The sequence below is a fragment of the Magallana gigas genome, chromosome 5 (genome assembly GCF_963853765.1).
Source record: "Magallana gigas chromosome 5, xbMagGiga1.1, whole genome shotgun sequence".
NCBI classification, from domain to species: domain Eukaryota; kingdom Metazoa; phylum Mollusca; class Bivalvia; order Ostreida; family Ostreidae; genus Magallana; species Magallana gigas.
In genome coordinates, this window is record NC_088857.1 from 45,634,482 (window position 1) to 45,651,562 (window position 17,081).

Consider the following 17,081-nt stretch of genomic DNA (forward strand, 5'->3'; position numbering starts at 1 on the left):
AAAGCATCGTAAACATATTCAAAATATAACTAATCTAAGAACTCTAATAAAGTATTGTGGTGTGATTTATTGAGAATTGAACATAAGAATACTGGGGGAGATGTTAGTTTTATCAATCATTCGCTAAAAGGTATGTAAATTTGCTTTTATTTCTCGGCCAGGCTTTCCTCTGTCGTTGTTTACGATATAAAAATCTGACTAGAACAACACTACCCCGTGTATATTGAACTTTAAATTTTATACGTATCGTTAGTTTGATCAATGTTTAAATTGAAAAGTGCTGCTAGAATCCCATGTTGTGTGTTGTTTTAATGCAATTTGCCGTTTTCCGTGCAAACGTTAAAAAAGTTGGGAAGGTTTTATGAGAACCGGATAAATAACTTTTTAATAAGGACAAACATAGGATTCTAGCAGCGGTTTTGATTAAACTGAGATGTTTTGCCTTCACTTCGTATGTTTATTTTATTTTGGAAACCGCGGGGTAGTGTTGTTCTATCACATTTTGTGTTAAGGAATATACGTAAGCTATTTATAGTTGTCACGTGATAATGCACTAATGTGGCAGTGATGTACTACCCGATTTTATTGCACTGGAATCTATTTTAAAGGATAATACTAAGTTTTTGATCTTATTCAAAATAATTATTTAATTTCACGATTTTGAATTCAACAGTCAAAATAAGACGGCATATTGGCCATATGCTTCCTTAACACCCCCGCGTGTATGTGATAATACTACGAATCGATTTTGTAATGTATGGTCAAATACATATCATCAATTGCTATTTTAATATTTAATCATACAATTGCTAAGAATTATATATAAATATAAGTAATTAGGAACCATTCCTTGAATATTATCAGTTGATGAAATACGATCGGGCTTGATTAATTCTATCATAAAGCCTTTCTGGCTATATTGGATTCGATCATCCCGACCATATTTGATCACCTCACGATACTCAAAGAAATATTCCTTATTCCTTTTATTTTTCTCAAGATAAAAAAATTTCAAAAAGGTAAAGGGTATATTTTATTATAATGAGGAAAATCTATAGTCATGTGTCTGTGAATGAGACATACATGTTGATTTAAGGATCTGTAACCCGTGTAATACCTATCTATACCCCTTCATGTTTCAGAGAACACATAATTCATTTTTAAAAATTGAGTAGATTTATTCCTCTTTATTTTCCCTAAATTGACCTTACACAAGAAATAAGAGCTGCTTATAAGCAGGTAACAGAATTGTCTCAGGTGCATTGGAAACTGTGCTGGATTTGTGACACATCAATTTTACTCAATTAGTCACAGAGTTCATCCCATTAAATCTCGGCTACATACACACCTCTTTCAAGTATACATAAAAACCCTTTTTCTAAAGTGCAGAGTTAAAACTTGGACGTACATGTAATATCGGACAATATTTCATGTGAAATTGGACTTTTGTGACATTATTCGTGGAATTGGCACCCTGCAAGGTACCCCCTTTCTCCAATCCGGATTCATTTAGGGCTTTAAGGCATCGATCACATCCTTAGAAACTGAACTTCTTTATCAATGTTTCAAAATGATCCCAAAACCCCTACATAATGTTTTACAAAACAAATAATATATTCGTTTGGATTATTTATGATTTTATGACCCTCTTCTATATCCCTCCAGTATGGGCCTGTAAATAAAAGGGAACCTAATACACATATAAGTATACTGCAGACTTCCTCGGTGATATTAAATTTATGATACAGACAGAGTCCTCTTTGTTATAATAAACGAACACAGACCGACCTGGAACGCTTTCTATACATTTACTGGGTTTCACTCCAGCTAGCTCTCTTGGGTATCAGCGAAAAAGAACGATTAAAAATGCGATAGAAATTGACATCCGCAATTAGCTCTAATGAATCGGCGTGATTTCACCGTATAAGGTAGAAATGCACATACAATAGCGGCCGTGTGTATCGGCGAATTATCGATATCATCAGTGTCACCACACACAGTTCGATGAAGAGGAATTCTCGGGGGAAGTGTGATTATACAGGTACATTCATTCAGGTACGTTCGTCATTATATTAATTATATTCGTTAAAAACATGTACCAAAATCAATGTTACTGTCGTTTCCCTCCTGTGAAATAATCAGTGAAGAAATCACATTTCGTTTCGTAAATGTATGCCCCCCCCTTCAAAATTATCTCGTCTTATTTACATGCAACCAATTAGGTTTTTTCTTTTTTGTAATCAATTGTCTTATTTTTCATTAGACCCAGTAACGTTTTATTGTAACCAAGCACCTTTTAGGGTACATCTTATTTGAAATTAAAGACTATTTTTTTTATAAAATGTAACATTGTCTATCTCGTTGATGATCGTTTCCATATACAGTACCTATATAGTGTACTTGATTAGTTTCATTTCTCAATCTCTGTTCTAGATCATAGACCAAGTAATTATGGTCAGACTGACGGAGATCAACCTTCAACCTTTAATGATAGAATAAACGACCCTTATATTACTGAGAGAGAGAGAGAGAGAGAGAGAGAGAGAGAGAGAGAGAGAGAGAGAGAGAGAGAGAGAGAGATTTTTAATCAGAAAATTCCCGACATTGCTAATCCACTCTCTTTTAACTCCCAGCCGTGTTATGTAATATGACTGGTTTCACTGCTTTTCAAAGAATTCAATTCTCTATCATTTGTTAGTTCTCTGACAGATTTTGCTATAAAAGAATGTTAAAACTTCAATAAAAGATTTCTTTAACAATTGAATATAGACCTTTTTATAAACATGTCTAAAATTTGGTCGACTTTATTCACGTAAAACAGTAAGAGGGTAGGTACATGTCTTCGATGGGGGGGGGGGTAAATTTCACTATATATTTTAGATTCTAACTGAATTTAAAACAGAGAAAGTGGTGGAAGAGAGAGAGAGAGAGAGAGAGAGAGAGAGAGAGAGAGAGAGAGAGAGAGAGAGAGACAGACAGACAGACAGACAGACAGACAGACAGACAGACAGAGACAGAGACAGAGAGACAGACAGACAGACAGAGAGAGAGAGAGAGAGAGAGACAGACAGACAGAGAGAAAGACAGAGAGAGAGATACATGGAGAGAGAGAAAGAGAGGGGGTTAAAGTGCATTTTTATGATTTGTTGAATTTATTGATCATGCACTCGCTCAGATCTTTTTTTAGAGGGAGAAAGATAGACAGAGGTTTTCGTACAGTAACCTTTGTCACTATGAAATGTCCCTATTAAAGAGCTTTTCTTTCCTGGGTCAATAGAAAATAATATGCAATGTAAATAAGAACGCGAGATTTTCCCTGCTGATTAAATAGATTTTTGCATTAGGGTTGTCATTAGCAAGGATTGGACAAAATTTTGTTTGTTTAAGTGTATTTGATTTCTGAAACTTTCCATTCTTTAATCTGAGTTCGTTTCTCTATACATGTATTTACATTTAGTATTATTCTAAAAATATCGTAGAAGAACCAGATCTAATTTATTCACACACATTAGGAGTAAAGACTAATAGTTGATACTTATATATCTTATAAATTATATAATCACTCTCACAAAATCAGATCGTGTGAGGGGTACTCTGCAATATAGCCTAATATACATGTAGCCCTCTCCGATTTTTTTATCGCACGTTTTCTGGAGAGAGCCCCCCCCCCCCTAAAAAAATAAAAATGAAAAATAAAATAAAAGAAAGGGCAGCTAAACTCTGTCTCTTTCATGGTACCATGTTCAATGGTCACAGGGGGAAATCTGAAGCTCTGTAGTGGCACCCGGTTGAAATATGAAAAAATTTCTTGAAGAGACATTTAACAACAATGTAAAATCAACGATTTCCATCTGAAAGGACACAGGTATCTAGCTGCACCTATAGAGGTCTTATAAGGATAATTGCATTAATCCAGCGCAAGAAAATGGACCATGTGACACAAATTAAGGTTTTTCTCTAATAACCTGCTTGAACGTTTATTAATAGATAACAAAGCCATGCTCATGTAGAAATGGGATGAGACGGCAAGCACGCAATTCCATTCTCTGTGATGTTCGGTAGGGTCATCGAATTCCAAAACAATGACAAAACAGATTAAACAGATTTACTATCGATGAAGTAGGTAACATGCGCGGAAATATATTGCATTCTTCTGATTTATTACCTAACGACCGTGTCGTTTCTTACTCTAGTCGAGAAGAAACAAAACAGTAATTTAAACATTATTAGGAACATGCGAGCTCCTTTTGTATCCAAGTTGGTTGTTTTCTAGATCTTACTTGCACGTGCGCACCTGTCGTGCATTTTGTCAAGGTAATAACGAGACAGAAAATTTCGGATGCGCGTCAAGTCGACCATGTATATTGATATCCAGCGACGCATCGAAAAAAAACAACATTGAATCCATAAAATAAAAAGGATCAAAGTTTGATTACTCTGACTTTGTTTCGATTTTGTCATCAATTTCATGGTTTTCTGCCTTTAAAGACATTCTTTTATGCGTTGTCGTAATAAAACCTTATCAATACTAAATAGAAATCGATTTCTGGAGCAAAAGTTTACACAAACGATGTAGCTTCATCAAAAATTTAAAATGCGTGCACTGATGGATGGATCTGATCAAGTAAGGCAATTTTGTTAATGCTCATTGGGTTTGCACTAAAGGAAATTATTGAGATCTGAAATATATACCTGTTTACTCTCGGGAACAGCAAGCAACTGTATTCAATATAAACATGTAAACAATTAGGTCTTATGTCGTCAAAGACGTAATCCAAGTTCATGTAAATGCTTGGGTGCCTCTTGCACTCTATACAGTTATCCGTCCGTCCGTCTGTCACCAAAATCAGCACATGTAGGCCCACATGCATATTTCTCGCACATGTACATGTTTTCACATATACATACAATAATATCCATTCATTTATTTTATTTTGATCAAAGAATTAGAAAATATAGCCGCCATTAAATCATCTGCGTCCACCCCTCTTTTATTCTCGAGAGCAAAATAAAGTAACCACATTGTACATTAGGTATAAAGACGGGACATGCACTTCATATGGCCATCGAAAGATTAGATATCTTTATTATTGGGATATCGAATTTTTGACAGTTTGAGTGTTCTGCTCAATAAAAACTGACTGATAAATCGCAAAGTCTGAATGTGAACCTCCGGGGTGAATCAATCAATGCATTTTAACTATTTCTCTCTCTCTCTCTCACCGTGTTTGCTTATTTTTTGCACCTGGCTACACGAAAGTTAATGGTTATGGAAAAATATGATTTTTAAAAAGGCATTTATCGCTTTGGATTCTAATAGAGTGATGTTGGTACAAAGTTTTATTGAAATCACCCTTTTAAAGGTAAGCTTTTTATTATGATTAGTAATTCAAGAGTTTAGATTTTTTTTCTCTTACATCCGAACACAGCGTCTGCGTTAACTCCCTAACTCCCGCATTTATTTGTACAGCGATTTCAGATACCATTATGTGTGTTTCACCCTATACATGTATTTATGACGAACGTAGCGTCGGCAATGCAATTGTCCCCTAACTAAATTGCTGATCCTAATCGGTCTAAATGTCATTTTTGATGAATTAGTAAATATAAAGTTTATAATATGGATAATAACTTTCCCCACCTAATAGAACTTGGAACATGATTCGTTGATAGTGACATTTTTCCCTGTCAAAGATTGGTTTGATTTGTTTAAAAATTGATGTTCATAAGGTATCAGTTGCCATAACTGTGAATAGGCTTATGTGTTTCTACAGCGCACAGGGTACTTCATTGTCATAATATCCACGCTCGTTCTCAAATCTCTTACATACGAGAAAGATGATACCAAATATCTAGACGTGGACCCCGTCTACTTGTTAAGTTATTTGGCATGGGGTGTTATAACTGTTATAGTTAAGTTTAAATTGATAAATTTTAAACTTTTAATGTAACACTAGTGTAATGATCGAATGGACGTTTGTTATTAGAATTAATGATTCAGAAATACAGTTACTAGTATGTATATGACAACCTTTCTCTTTCTAAAATACAAATCATTTAGCTGCTGAGACGAGCATTCAATCGAAATGGATTTTTTGTATGTTCGATACGATACATTGCTTAGTAAACAGTCAACCTATCCAAAATGGTTATACAAACAGCCCCCCCCCCCCATTCATGACTCAGATTATTTCTTCGTACTTATTAACTTTTCATGAGTTTTAATTTTTCATTTAGTTTATAATATTCATTTTGTCATTGACCGAGAAACTGTTGATTATTTCACGACAGATCTCTTGATATCAACGATCGCTTGTTTTCCTGGTAATGGCTTCCATAGCGTGTTTTGCTTGGGTATTTCTTTATACATGTAGTTATCAACTTTTCATGTTGTGTTTTCTTTTCAATTTTATTTATCTTTTTTATTTAATTTTGTCGTCATTTGTTTTCATTAACGGGGAAATTGTTGATTATTTCACGACATATCTCATGATATATCAAAGATGGCTTTATTTCCGGATAATGGTTTCCATAGCATGTTTTGCTGTGAGAACACGCGAGTGTCATCGATTAATTATGATCAATTGTTTCCATGCAGCTTATTCACATTTTTTGGACTCGCTCATTAATTGTTGTTACAGTACTTTTTTTTTTAATTCTTAGGTCTAACATCAACTGCGAGGGTTAAGAAGATTACCTGTAATTAACAGGTAAAATCTCACGTGAGCAGGTACACATCGTTGAGAACTACAGTATCGTTCTATTCTACATCCATCCTGATCAACCCTCAGATCAGCACCCAGATTCCAAGCCCCCTGCGCTCATGGCAATCAAGAATTGATTTTTCCAAGAGATTTTCAATTATTTATATTGTGTATTACTTGAAAAGAATTTTGCTTTAAAGGCCTTAATCGTTTTTTTTTACATGGATGGTCCTCATCCGCTTAATCTAAAAACTGTTCTCGGCGCATGCACTTGCATCGGTGCGGACTTTAACTGGATAGCAGGGTAAACTTTAAAAGATGATTGCGTTTGATTTCAGTGATTTTCATTACTCAAAGGTAATGTCAATGGATTAAACCAAAGAGTGAATGGTATGTTTTCCCCAAGTACCGAGATCCCGAGTTCCATTAGAAATGGTTCCTGGGCCTCACCCCCCGCCACCCGTCTCCCGCCCACGCGATCCGAGTACCAAGGAAAACTAGAGAGGAATTACCCCCCGAAGTATCCGCGAATTGTTTTAAAGGATAGTTTGGGAAATAAGTTAGATACTTTTACATACTTACAAGAAGCGATTTACAGAGCGGAGTGGAATGTGAAAAATTCACACGAAGCGGTTCTACCGGAGGAATGGCGCCTCCCCAAGGCCCCGAACCCCGCGCGCCCGGACTACTCCCGGACGGCTCCGGTACTGGCCAACATACGTACCAGACTGAAAACGAGGCGGGACCGAGAGCAGGGTGTGTCAAGAAGTCAACCTCAGCCTCGTCTTAATGTAAGCATGATGTCATTAATGAAACAGAAAATATTGCTATAGATTAATTCGTAGTGCATAAATCAATATGTATATGTTAATACTTAATCAAGGCAAGATTAATGTCTATGATATCTAATTATAAGGTAGGGGGACATTTTGTTGGATGGTTGTTGGATGTATGAGGAGAGTAAGAGGAGATTTTTTCAGATTTTGTGAAATATCAACCCAGTTCATCTGCATGGAACAGGAACACAAAAAAATGATTATTTCTCTCTCTCTCTCTCTCTCTCTCTCTCTCTCTCTCTCTCTCTCTCTCTCTCTCTCTCTCATACTCCGCTTGTCTAAAAACATGCGAGTAATTGATCAATAAATCATAAATATGTACTTTAAATACAAACCTGTTTTATCTTTGCTTTTATCTCTTGTGTTCTCAAGCACAAAGAAAAAGGTTCTACAGTAAATACCACTATCGCCCGACATGATTCATTCCAGGATTTTATTATGTAAAGGCCTTTCTGGACCCTTAAATGACTGCAGAAACTCAATAATTAACTTTAGGGTGGACCTGGAATTCTCCGTGAACCCATTCAGAAGGGAAACAGTTAATAGGGAGCATTTACATATACTTCTATAAAACACACAACATGAAAATTCTATTTGCCTTTTTAGATAGCACTTGCTCAAATTCGTCTGTATTTTAATTTCTTTCATGTGAAGAGGGCTTTCGGGACAAACATCCCCAAATACATCAATACACACTAAAGGACATCAATAGACACTATAGGGCCGTCCCAATCGTCTCGATCGGAAAGCAATTAAAGAGAAAAAAAAAACTCCGATGTCGATGGATTATATAGGATAAACCTTCACAGCCCATTTCATAAACAAATCTTAGATATACATCTTTACATTTCCATTAGTGGTGATGGTAGTCGCGGCTCCATGCACAAATACTCTTGGTGAGTTCGTTCTTCAAGGATCGCAGTTTGATATGAACTATTCAACTAGTCTACATTATTAGACGTACGACCAAACAACATAAAACGAAATAATGAGGACTTAGATTGAATCCACCCCCACTTGTATGTTTGTATATTAATATATTTAGTGTCTGGGTTTCTGTACACAGGCTTTATAGTATACACAGGTCAAGCACTCATTTTTTTTTGGTTCATTTTCTTGTGATTTCAAAATCATGTATAACCTCCCACCCCCAAAACCCCAAAAGAAGGACAAAATAATAAATCAGGCAATTGAAAGATGTGTGTGTGTGTGTGTTGGGGGGGGGGGTGGGGGGTGGGGTGCCTCGTCCTAAAAGAAAAAAAACTTGACGAGCAAAAAATGATAGATAGATAGATAGATAGATAGATAGATAGATAGATAGATAGATAGATAGATAGATAGATAGATAGATAAACAAATAAATGAATAAATGAATAAATAAATAAATAAATAAATAAATAAATAAATAAATTAAACAATTTAAAAAAATTCGGAGGGGTTGGTTAGCGTTTACCTATAACTTCTATTATAAATTCTAGATCAATTTCATCCCAATTTCAGCGTTAATTTTCTTATTTTCGCTTAAAACATGCATCCCGATAAGTGAGTGTGTTTGGGGGGGGGGGCGTCATTTTAGACATAAGCAAATTTAATAGAAAACTGATAGTTGCGAGAAAAAGTAGAGGGGTAGCCCCCCTTCCCGATGTTGAGGACTCATAATGATATGATAAAATAGTTATTTTTGATAACATGCATGACGATATCCATGAACATATTGAGATTTCATATAATTCCCGGAAATAAATGTGCTAAACGTCTCTGTTTTAAACACGTAAACGTGTAGGTGTTGATACATCCGGTTTGAGAAAATATACGCTTTAGTCAAGCTACCTGCCAATAAGCTACCTGCCAATAACAACTCTTAGCGTATTTTTATCGACTATTTTTAGAGACGTCCGATCCCGATTGCATTGTATAATAACATAAAAGGGCGCCTAGCGCCCAAACTAGGAGGTATGCCATCTAGCTGAGACCGGTTCTTTGGGGGCACGGGTGTCCCCTGACGGAATCCGGTCTCAAAAGAGGCGATATAAGCACCGATTTCCGGCGCCAGGGCGCTGAGTTGACCCTTCCATACATTATTGTAGGGTCTCTATACAGGGCGCCTAGCGCCCAAACTAGGAGGTGTGCCATCTAGCCGAGACCGGATCCTCGGGGGTACGGGTGTCCCCTGACGGAATCCGGTCTCAAAAGGGGCCATATTGACACCGATTTCCGGCGCCAGGGTGCTGCGTTGACCCTATCATACAGGTTCCATACATTATTGTAGGGTCTCTATACAGGGCGCATAGCGCCCAAACTAGGAGGTGTGCCATCTAGCCGAGACCGGATCCTCGGGGGTACGGGTGTCCCCTGACGGAATCCGGTCTCAAAAGGGGCCATATTGACACCGATTTCCGGCGCCAGGGTGCTGAGTTGACCCTATCATACAGGTTCCATACATTATTGTAGGGTCTCTATACAGGGCGCCTAGCGCCCAAACTAGGAGGTGTGCCATCTAGCTGAGACCGGTTCTTTGGGGGCACGGGTGTCCCCTGACGGAATCCGGTCTCAAAAGAGGCGATATAAGCACCGATTTCCAGCGCCAGGGCGCTGAGTTGACCCTTCCATACATTATTGTAGGGTCTCTATACAGGGCGCATAGCGCCCAAACTAGGAGGTGTGCCATCTAGCCGAGACCGGATCCTCGGGGGTACAAGTATCCCCTGACGGAATCCGGTCTCAAAAGGGGCCATATTGACACCGATTTCCGGCGCCAGGGTGCTGAGTTGACCCTATCATACAGGTTCCATACATTATTGTAGGGTCTCTATACAGGGCGCCTAGCGCCCAAACTAGGAGGTGTGCCATCTAGCTGAGACCGGTTCTTTGGGGGCACGGGTGTCCCCTGACGGAATCCGGTCTCAAAAGAGGCGATATAAGCACCGATTTCCGGCGCCAGGGCGCTGAGTTGACCCTTCCATACATTATTGTAGGGTCTCTATACAGGGCGCCTAGCGCCCAAACTAGGAGGTGTGCCATCTAGCCGAGACCGGATCCTCGGGGGTACGGGTGTCCCCTGACGGAATCCGGTCTCAAAAGGGGCCATATTGACACCGATTTCCGGCGCCAGGGTGCTGAGTTGACCCTATCATACAGGTTCCATACATTATTGTAGGGTCTCTATACAGGGCGCCTTGCTGTAGGATTTTTTAAGAGAAAATATAGTACGCAATGTAATGTTTGTTTATTCGGGTTTTGAATTATTTTTATTGGTTTGTTTGATTGTATATCAAGGTATGACAGTCACAGTTCTGATTGTTTAACTTCAATTTCTTGAAATGCTTTTCTACGATATTTACGAACTTCTTTGTTGTCCTACCAATTCCAATTTTAGAAAGGGGGTTTCCGGTGTTTACAGTTTCCACATGCCTCTTTAGCTAACCACGTCAAATATTGAGCGTATCTAATGGGGATATAAAATTTTATATTGAAGAAACAAATTATTTATTCTTATTATGAATATACTAAGAAATGGCTTGTAGTAAGACATTTAGAGTTTTGTTTTGTAGTGTGTGAATCTTAATTTGCTATTCAATAATCGTAAAAGTTAGTTGAATTTACTCAATATTTTGTACACGATAATATATATGTAATATAAGATTATTATTGGTGGACTTGAAATAAAGAGTTCGCAGGAAACCAAGAGTCGTGGTTACAGTAAAATATTTTCAAAATCAGATAAATTATTCTTGATTTAAAGTAAATACATGAAGTAAATAGGCTTATCCATCAATTTATAGCTAAGGTTATAATTATATCAACATAGACGTTGGAATCTTGGGGGGGGGGGGGGGATAAGCTGCGCCCACCCCCACCCCTACCACCCAATTCCCTCGGTTTAGGATTTGCTTTGATGATTTGATTTTTTTTCTATTTTTCTTGATTGATTTCGGAAAAGTCTGTCCTTCTCCAATTTGCTACCATATTACACAATATGTGTCTAACTGTTTTAATTGAAGGATACGTCGGTCCTATCACACAACAGGTCGTGCAGTCAAATTGAACACCGCGCGTATGCGCGGAATAATAATTTGTAAGATAATTTGTTAACACGGCCTGGTGTGAAATAGAACTGACAATATCCCAAAATCATTCAATGCTTATATTTATGTTTGTTTGATATTTCGTGTATTTAGTGCGCTTCCGTGACTGAAAATATGGTGTTAGAAAACTTAGAAAAGATATGATTTAACAATTATATTCCGAAGTACATGTACGTATCAAAACAGTAATGTCCATGCAAGTTTCATTTATTGCATATTAATAAATATTTTCAAAATGCATGATGACATTTACTTATGTTTGTGCATAATTATGCTTATCCGTCGTGTGATTAATTGAAAATTGAACGTCACAGACTTTCAATGCTAGCACAAGGGGAAATATACACCGAATTTAGATAAACATGAATGAAATGAAAATGAAATTTAAAACAAGAACAACCCACTTTTAAAATCGCAGTTAAATTGAATTGAATAAAATGCCATGCATGACTGCACAAGAACGTACAGCAGTTGCATCGCCCAAGCAGGGCACAGTTCAAGATAGGTTTGTTTCTTTTAATAATATTATCCGGAAATTCCATGAAACTGGACGTGTTGACGACCTACTTGCAGGCCAAAACGTCGTCTATTGACACATCAACAGGACCGCTACATTTTGGTAATTCACTTTCAGAATTGTACTGCACGTCGTACTTTTGTAACACATGAAGTCTCCAATTAAGTAACCAAACAGTGCGGGGCAGACTGAGACAGGGAGGATTGCATGCAAGGGGAATTTATGTAGGGTTGTTGTTGTTATCGGCTTAGCCAGACATAGACAACATTGGTTAGCTTAGGCAAGATGTCAACTGAGGTATACACAGGGGCGTAGCTAGGGCTTCCTTATTGTGGAAGCAAATTAAGGCAAGGGGTTTGGGGGCCTCCTTGAGCCCCACCCCCTCCCAGCTCCAGTGGGAGCGAAGCCCTGGTGGGGACCCCCACAAGCATGCGAGTTTTTCAGCATTTCAAGCACTTTATTTTGAGCACCAGATGTGTAAAATGCTTACTTCAACATCATCATAAAATAACGATAAATAAAAAGTAGTGCCTTATTTATAATGAGATTAATTTAATTTATATCTAAGAAGTCTTGTGCTTTCTCTCGTAATGGTCTATAACATTTTTGTCTACAAAAATACACATGTAATACAAAAGATAATTAAATATTTAAACTCTAAGACTCCGTTATTTCTATCTCGATAATCTATTCATAATTATTGTCAACCTATCACTCAGGCTATAGAATTGCATGCAAATAATAATAAAATATATCAGAAGAGCAATTTATTATTTTTGTCATTTACTGAAAGAGAAAGGCAAGTCGTCTGTGCTATTTCTCAGCAAATTCTGAGAAAACAGCGATTTAGTTTAATTTTTATTCCTAAAAGAAAGTTTTCATTATCCAGCATTATTATTTTTTTTTTAATTAATTTCTTTTTTTTTGAAAATGACGTGGAAGCACTTGCGTACGCCTAGCTACGCGCCTGCACGTGCTAAGTGGGGTCGATTTCTCTTTACTGATGGGTCCATATTCAATTTGCGGCGATCAGATGGACGGATCCGTGTGTATTGTACAAGGTGGACGTTAGAACGACGCATGTGTTAGAGAAAGAGGGCAATTTGCTGGTGGCTCAGTATTGGTATATCATTAAACTGCCATCTTCACCAAACCTAAATGGTGCGTGGTATCAAAACAAGATTACTCAGCCAGTTCTGATGCAATATAATATCAAACTCCACACTGCCAGAACAACACAGCAGATGATACAGGAACATAACTTCCGCTTACTTGATTGGCCACCATGAAGTCCTGATCTTAACCTTATATGTATGGGACGATATAGACAGGAGATTTAGACAGCTTCCCAGCCTTAGAATTTTGCGGGTTGAGAGAGACTTTATACACTCTTGGAATAACCTTCCACAAAGGTTTTCATTCAATTACGTATATTCTATGGAAGCAGATGTCTTTGTGTTATCCGTGCGAATGAGGGAGACACTCGTGGTATTATCCATATTATCCATATGATGCTATCCATATACATGTAGAATGTGTCAGATTTTGTTTCATTCTTCTCATCCAGAATGACATTGAAAGAGTAATGGACTCATGGAATAATCATAAATATAAAACAAAACACACTTTGTCATTCGGGTCGTCCATCTTTTTTGCATAGAAACCCAGAAGTATTTGGCTTTTCCGATATGAAAAAGGATGAGACATAAATATTCTTGATATGTTTGAAAATACTCGGGCAACTGAAAATGATTTTGTAATGGGCTAATCTAACGAGTTTTCAAAAATTGCTTTATAACCCTAACACTTGAGTCGGAAGCAAATTGAAAGTGGGGAGGGGGGGGGGGGGCTAGACTAATCCTCAGAAATATTGAGGAAAAATACACTAATTCCCAATATCATGGAAATCCTAATTCGTGGGTGGGGGTGGGGGTGGGGGGGGGGGGGGGGTGGGGGTGGGGGTGGCTAGTATGCCTATGACTCCAACTTCTTAATCTTTCAAGGTAAAATTAGGAACAATTATTTTTGCTGCGAGAAAAAGTGGGGGGGGGGGGGGGGGGCCTGAACCCTCTATGATGCGATGTCCCTAATGGTTAGGTCTAACTTTGCAAAAAAAGTGGGGGGCTCAGCCCCCCTAGCCCCCCCCTCCCCCCGGTTCCGACGCTTATGCGTAAACGATGCTGCATCTAAATCTATCTAACTTTTTTGGAACCTTATAACGTTTTAATTTCTGTAAAAATCAAACAATCAAATTTCTGCCAGAACACTTTTTTAAAGTCACGGATAATATTAATCTCTCATTCCCAGCGCAAATTCTTTGCAGCAAGTTGCGCATGGGGACACTAGTAATAATATCGCGTACAGAGCAATGCAAATCAGGATTTCAAATTACAACAAAAACAGCTAGAAAAACTAATTAACGTTTTAATGAACCTCTATCAATCATAGCACATGTGATATATGTTTTATATCATGATTATCACATTTCTGATATACTGAGATATCGGCTGTTCAAATTACGTCGTATCATGAAATCACATATTGACCGTCAAAAGGTAAATGTATCGCAATGATCACGTAAATAACGACGCTTTCCAAACGGAGATAACAATCAAAGTACTGAAAGTACTGAAAAGCGCTAACCTAGCTTGGTTCTAAAGGAAATTTACTTTGTGCAAGCTTAGTTAGAAATGAGACTTATCGGCATAATGTTAATTAATATCAATTGAAAGTATCTAATGCCAGAAGGGTCGAAATGGCGTTTAAGTTGTACTCATCCAAAATTTATTCTTATTTAATTTAATTTGGTTAAGAAAATCTGGTCGAAATTACATTTCTTTTAAATATACATGTACATGTATATTGTGATTTATCATATACACTACAGTTAATTTAGATCAAAGCTGAACACGACTTGTAAATGGACACCTACCTGAATCATGTTATATAAAAGCCTTTGATTTTGGTACACTTTATTTCACATCTGTACATTGTGTGCGACGTGTTAAATACGTTTGTTTGACAAATGTCTGCACTTGTATTGTCGTTATACGTGTGTATTATCTTTATAAAGGCATTGCATCAAATTGATGTTCTGAATCTTCTTCTGCATATGCTCTGCATTTATCTGGTAAGTTGTTGCGTCTTAGTAACAAACGTAAAATATACGCCCACACAGATGAGATCTACTATGCAAACTTAAAGTGTTTAGTTCCTTATATATGTGCTATGAGGAAAGCGGCAAACAATAAGAACTATGTGTGGCTATTTACAAGTCGTTTTGATTTTTCTACATTCCAGCTTCTGTTTATGCACTCACAAGATTAGCTTTTTTAAAAGCTAAGAAACTCAGCCACTGGAATATACATTTTAGGTGACAAGAGACTACACACTCTACATGTATAAAAATACAAGATATAAATATTTTTAATAATAATATGCAGATGTATATATATTTTTAATGTATGTGAGGAGGCAAGTGTGTAGCTGCTCGTAGGGGGGGGGGGGCAGTTATTAGATGCACCGGAAGTAGAAGTATAACGCCAATAAAGCGCTGAGCTATGCTTAGCGCTTTAAAAAAATGAAAAGAGACGAATATTCAAAATGGTTAACATAGGTAACCAGACCTGTTCCGTTATTAGATCGAAATATAGTCAGAAACATTAATTAAACTGTCTTCCACTTAAATGCCTTTATTTCTGAGACAAGACCATCTACAAGCAATTGTCAGTAAGCAGTTGGCTGAGTAAGCAGTAAGCAGTAGGCAGCAAGCAGTTGGCAGCTTATAGCTGGCTGTCGTATAAGGAATTCCATAAATATGGACAAAATTGTGTACATCAGCCTATTAATTAATCTTACTAAGTAAAATGCAAAGAAACACAATCAAATTTATTTTACTTATACGTTTTATTATCATTTTTGTGACATGATTTGTCTCGAACAAACACTCGCTCTTTTTAAGAAAAGCAAAGCCTTGGAATTTTTTTAACTAGACTTCAAAGCTCCGAAGAAACAGTCACTTTTTACACTTTCATATCGTATAACTGTCGGCCAGTAATGAGAATGATTGATTTGTTCCACATGTTTATACAGTATAGATTTTTTTTAAGTTGCTGAATTATAACAATGTCGAACTAGCAGTACTACACACATATACCTCAAACAATATGGCAAAACATTCGCATAAATTTCATTTAGAACATACTCTTAATGTAAATACACCAAAGTACAAAGTGTTCACCCAGTATTATGTTTTTACTTTATGAAAAAAACAACATATGTTTGTCTTGGTCTTGATTACAGGTATCTGCATTCCACTTCTTAACTTTCAAATAGTTAATAATGATGCATTGACCTTAAACTTTGGCTGAGATCCGAGACCTTAAACTTTGCTGGATATCACGAACACTTCCGGATTGGATGGATTTTGCACCGAGCATTCAGAATGTTTTAAGTTGAAAAAAGAAATGAAGATACACTTATGGAAGAGAAGAACTATGTGAAAACAATTTTTTCTTTGGATTGATTTGTATTTTAAAACAATGTCGAGAACAAAATAAATGCAGATTTAAATTGAATAAAACCTGTCTTATGAACTATCCAAACACCAACATTCCAACGGCTCTGGCTCTTACCTCTATGATCATTTTGCCAATTTTAAGGAATAAAGACTAATATCAATCTTAAAACGTTGGCGAATTATATTAAGGAGGCACAGAAATTAGAATATAATGTACCGTTAGATAACTTTTATTCATCTTGAAATATGTTGACATTTTTTAACTTTGCCTTAAAATCAAATTTTGTACTTCAACAATCACAACTGATGTGTTATAAAACTGCCACAAACTTTACGCTTAAATCAGTGTTAAAAGTTGTAATATACACATATTTAAGCATTGAAGCATTATTTTTTTAAAGATGTGGTCTCATAACTGTA

At 36.9% G+C, this 17,081-nt stretch overlaps 1 protein-coding gene across 7 annotated transcripts in view; it reads left to right on the forward strand.

Annotated features, from left to right (window-relative positions):
- The first annotated feature begins 1,800 nt into the window (after positions 1–1,800).
- LOC105327269 (titin) overlaps positions 1,801–17,081 on the forward strand; it is a 53,740-nt gene continuing 38,459 nt past the window's right edge. The window contains exons 1-2 of one of the 7 annotated variants that reach the window (XM_034464928.2): positions 1,801–2,055; positions 6,664–7,495. In XM_034464928.2, the coding sequence (XP_034320819.2) occupies positions 7,097–7,495 (399 nt within the window). In that variant the 5' untranslated portion in view covers positions 1,801–2,055; positions 6,664–7,096. Of the gene's footprint in view, positions 2,056–5,181; positions 5,364–6,663; positions 7,496–17,081 lie in introns of those variants that run through there. The other 6 variants (XM_034464935.2, XM_034464969.2, XM_034464923.2 and 3 more) reach the window with 6 other exon arrangements.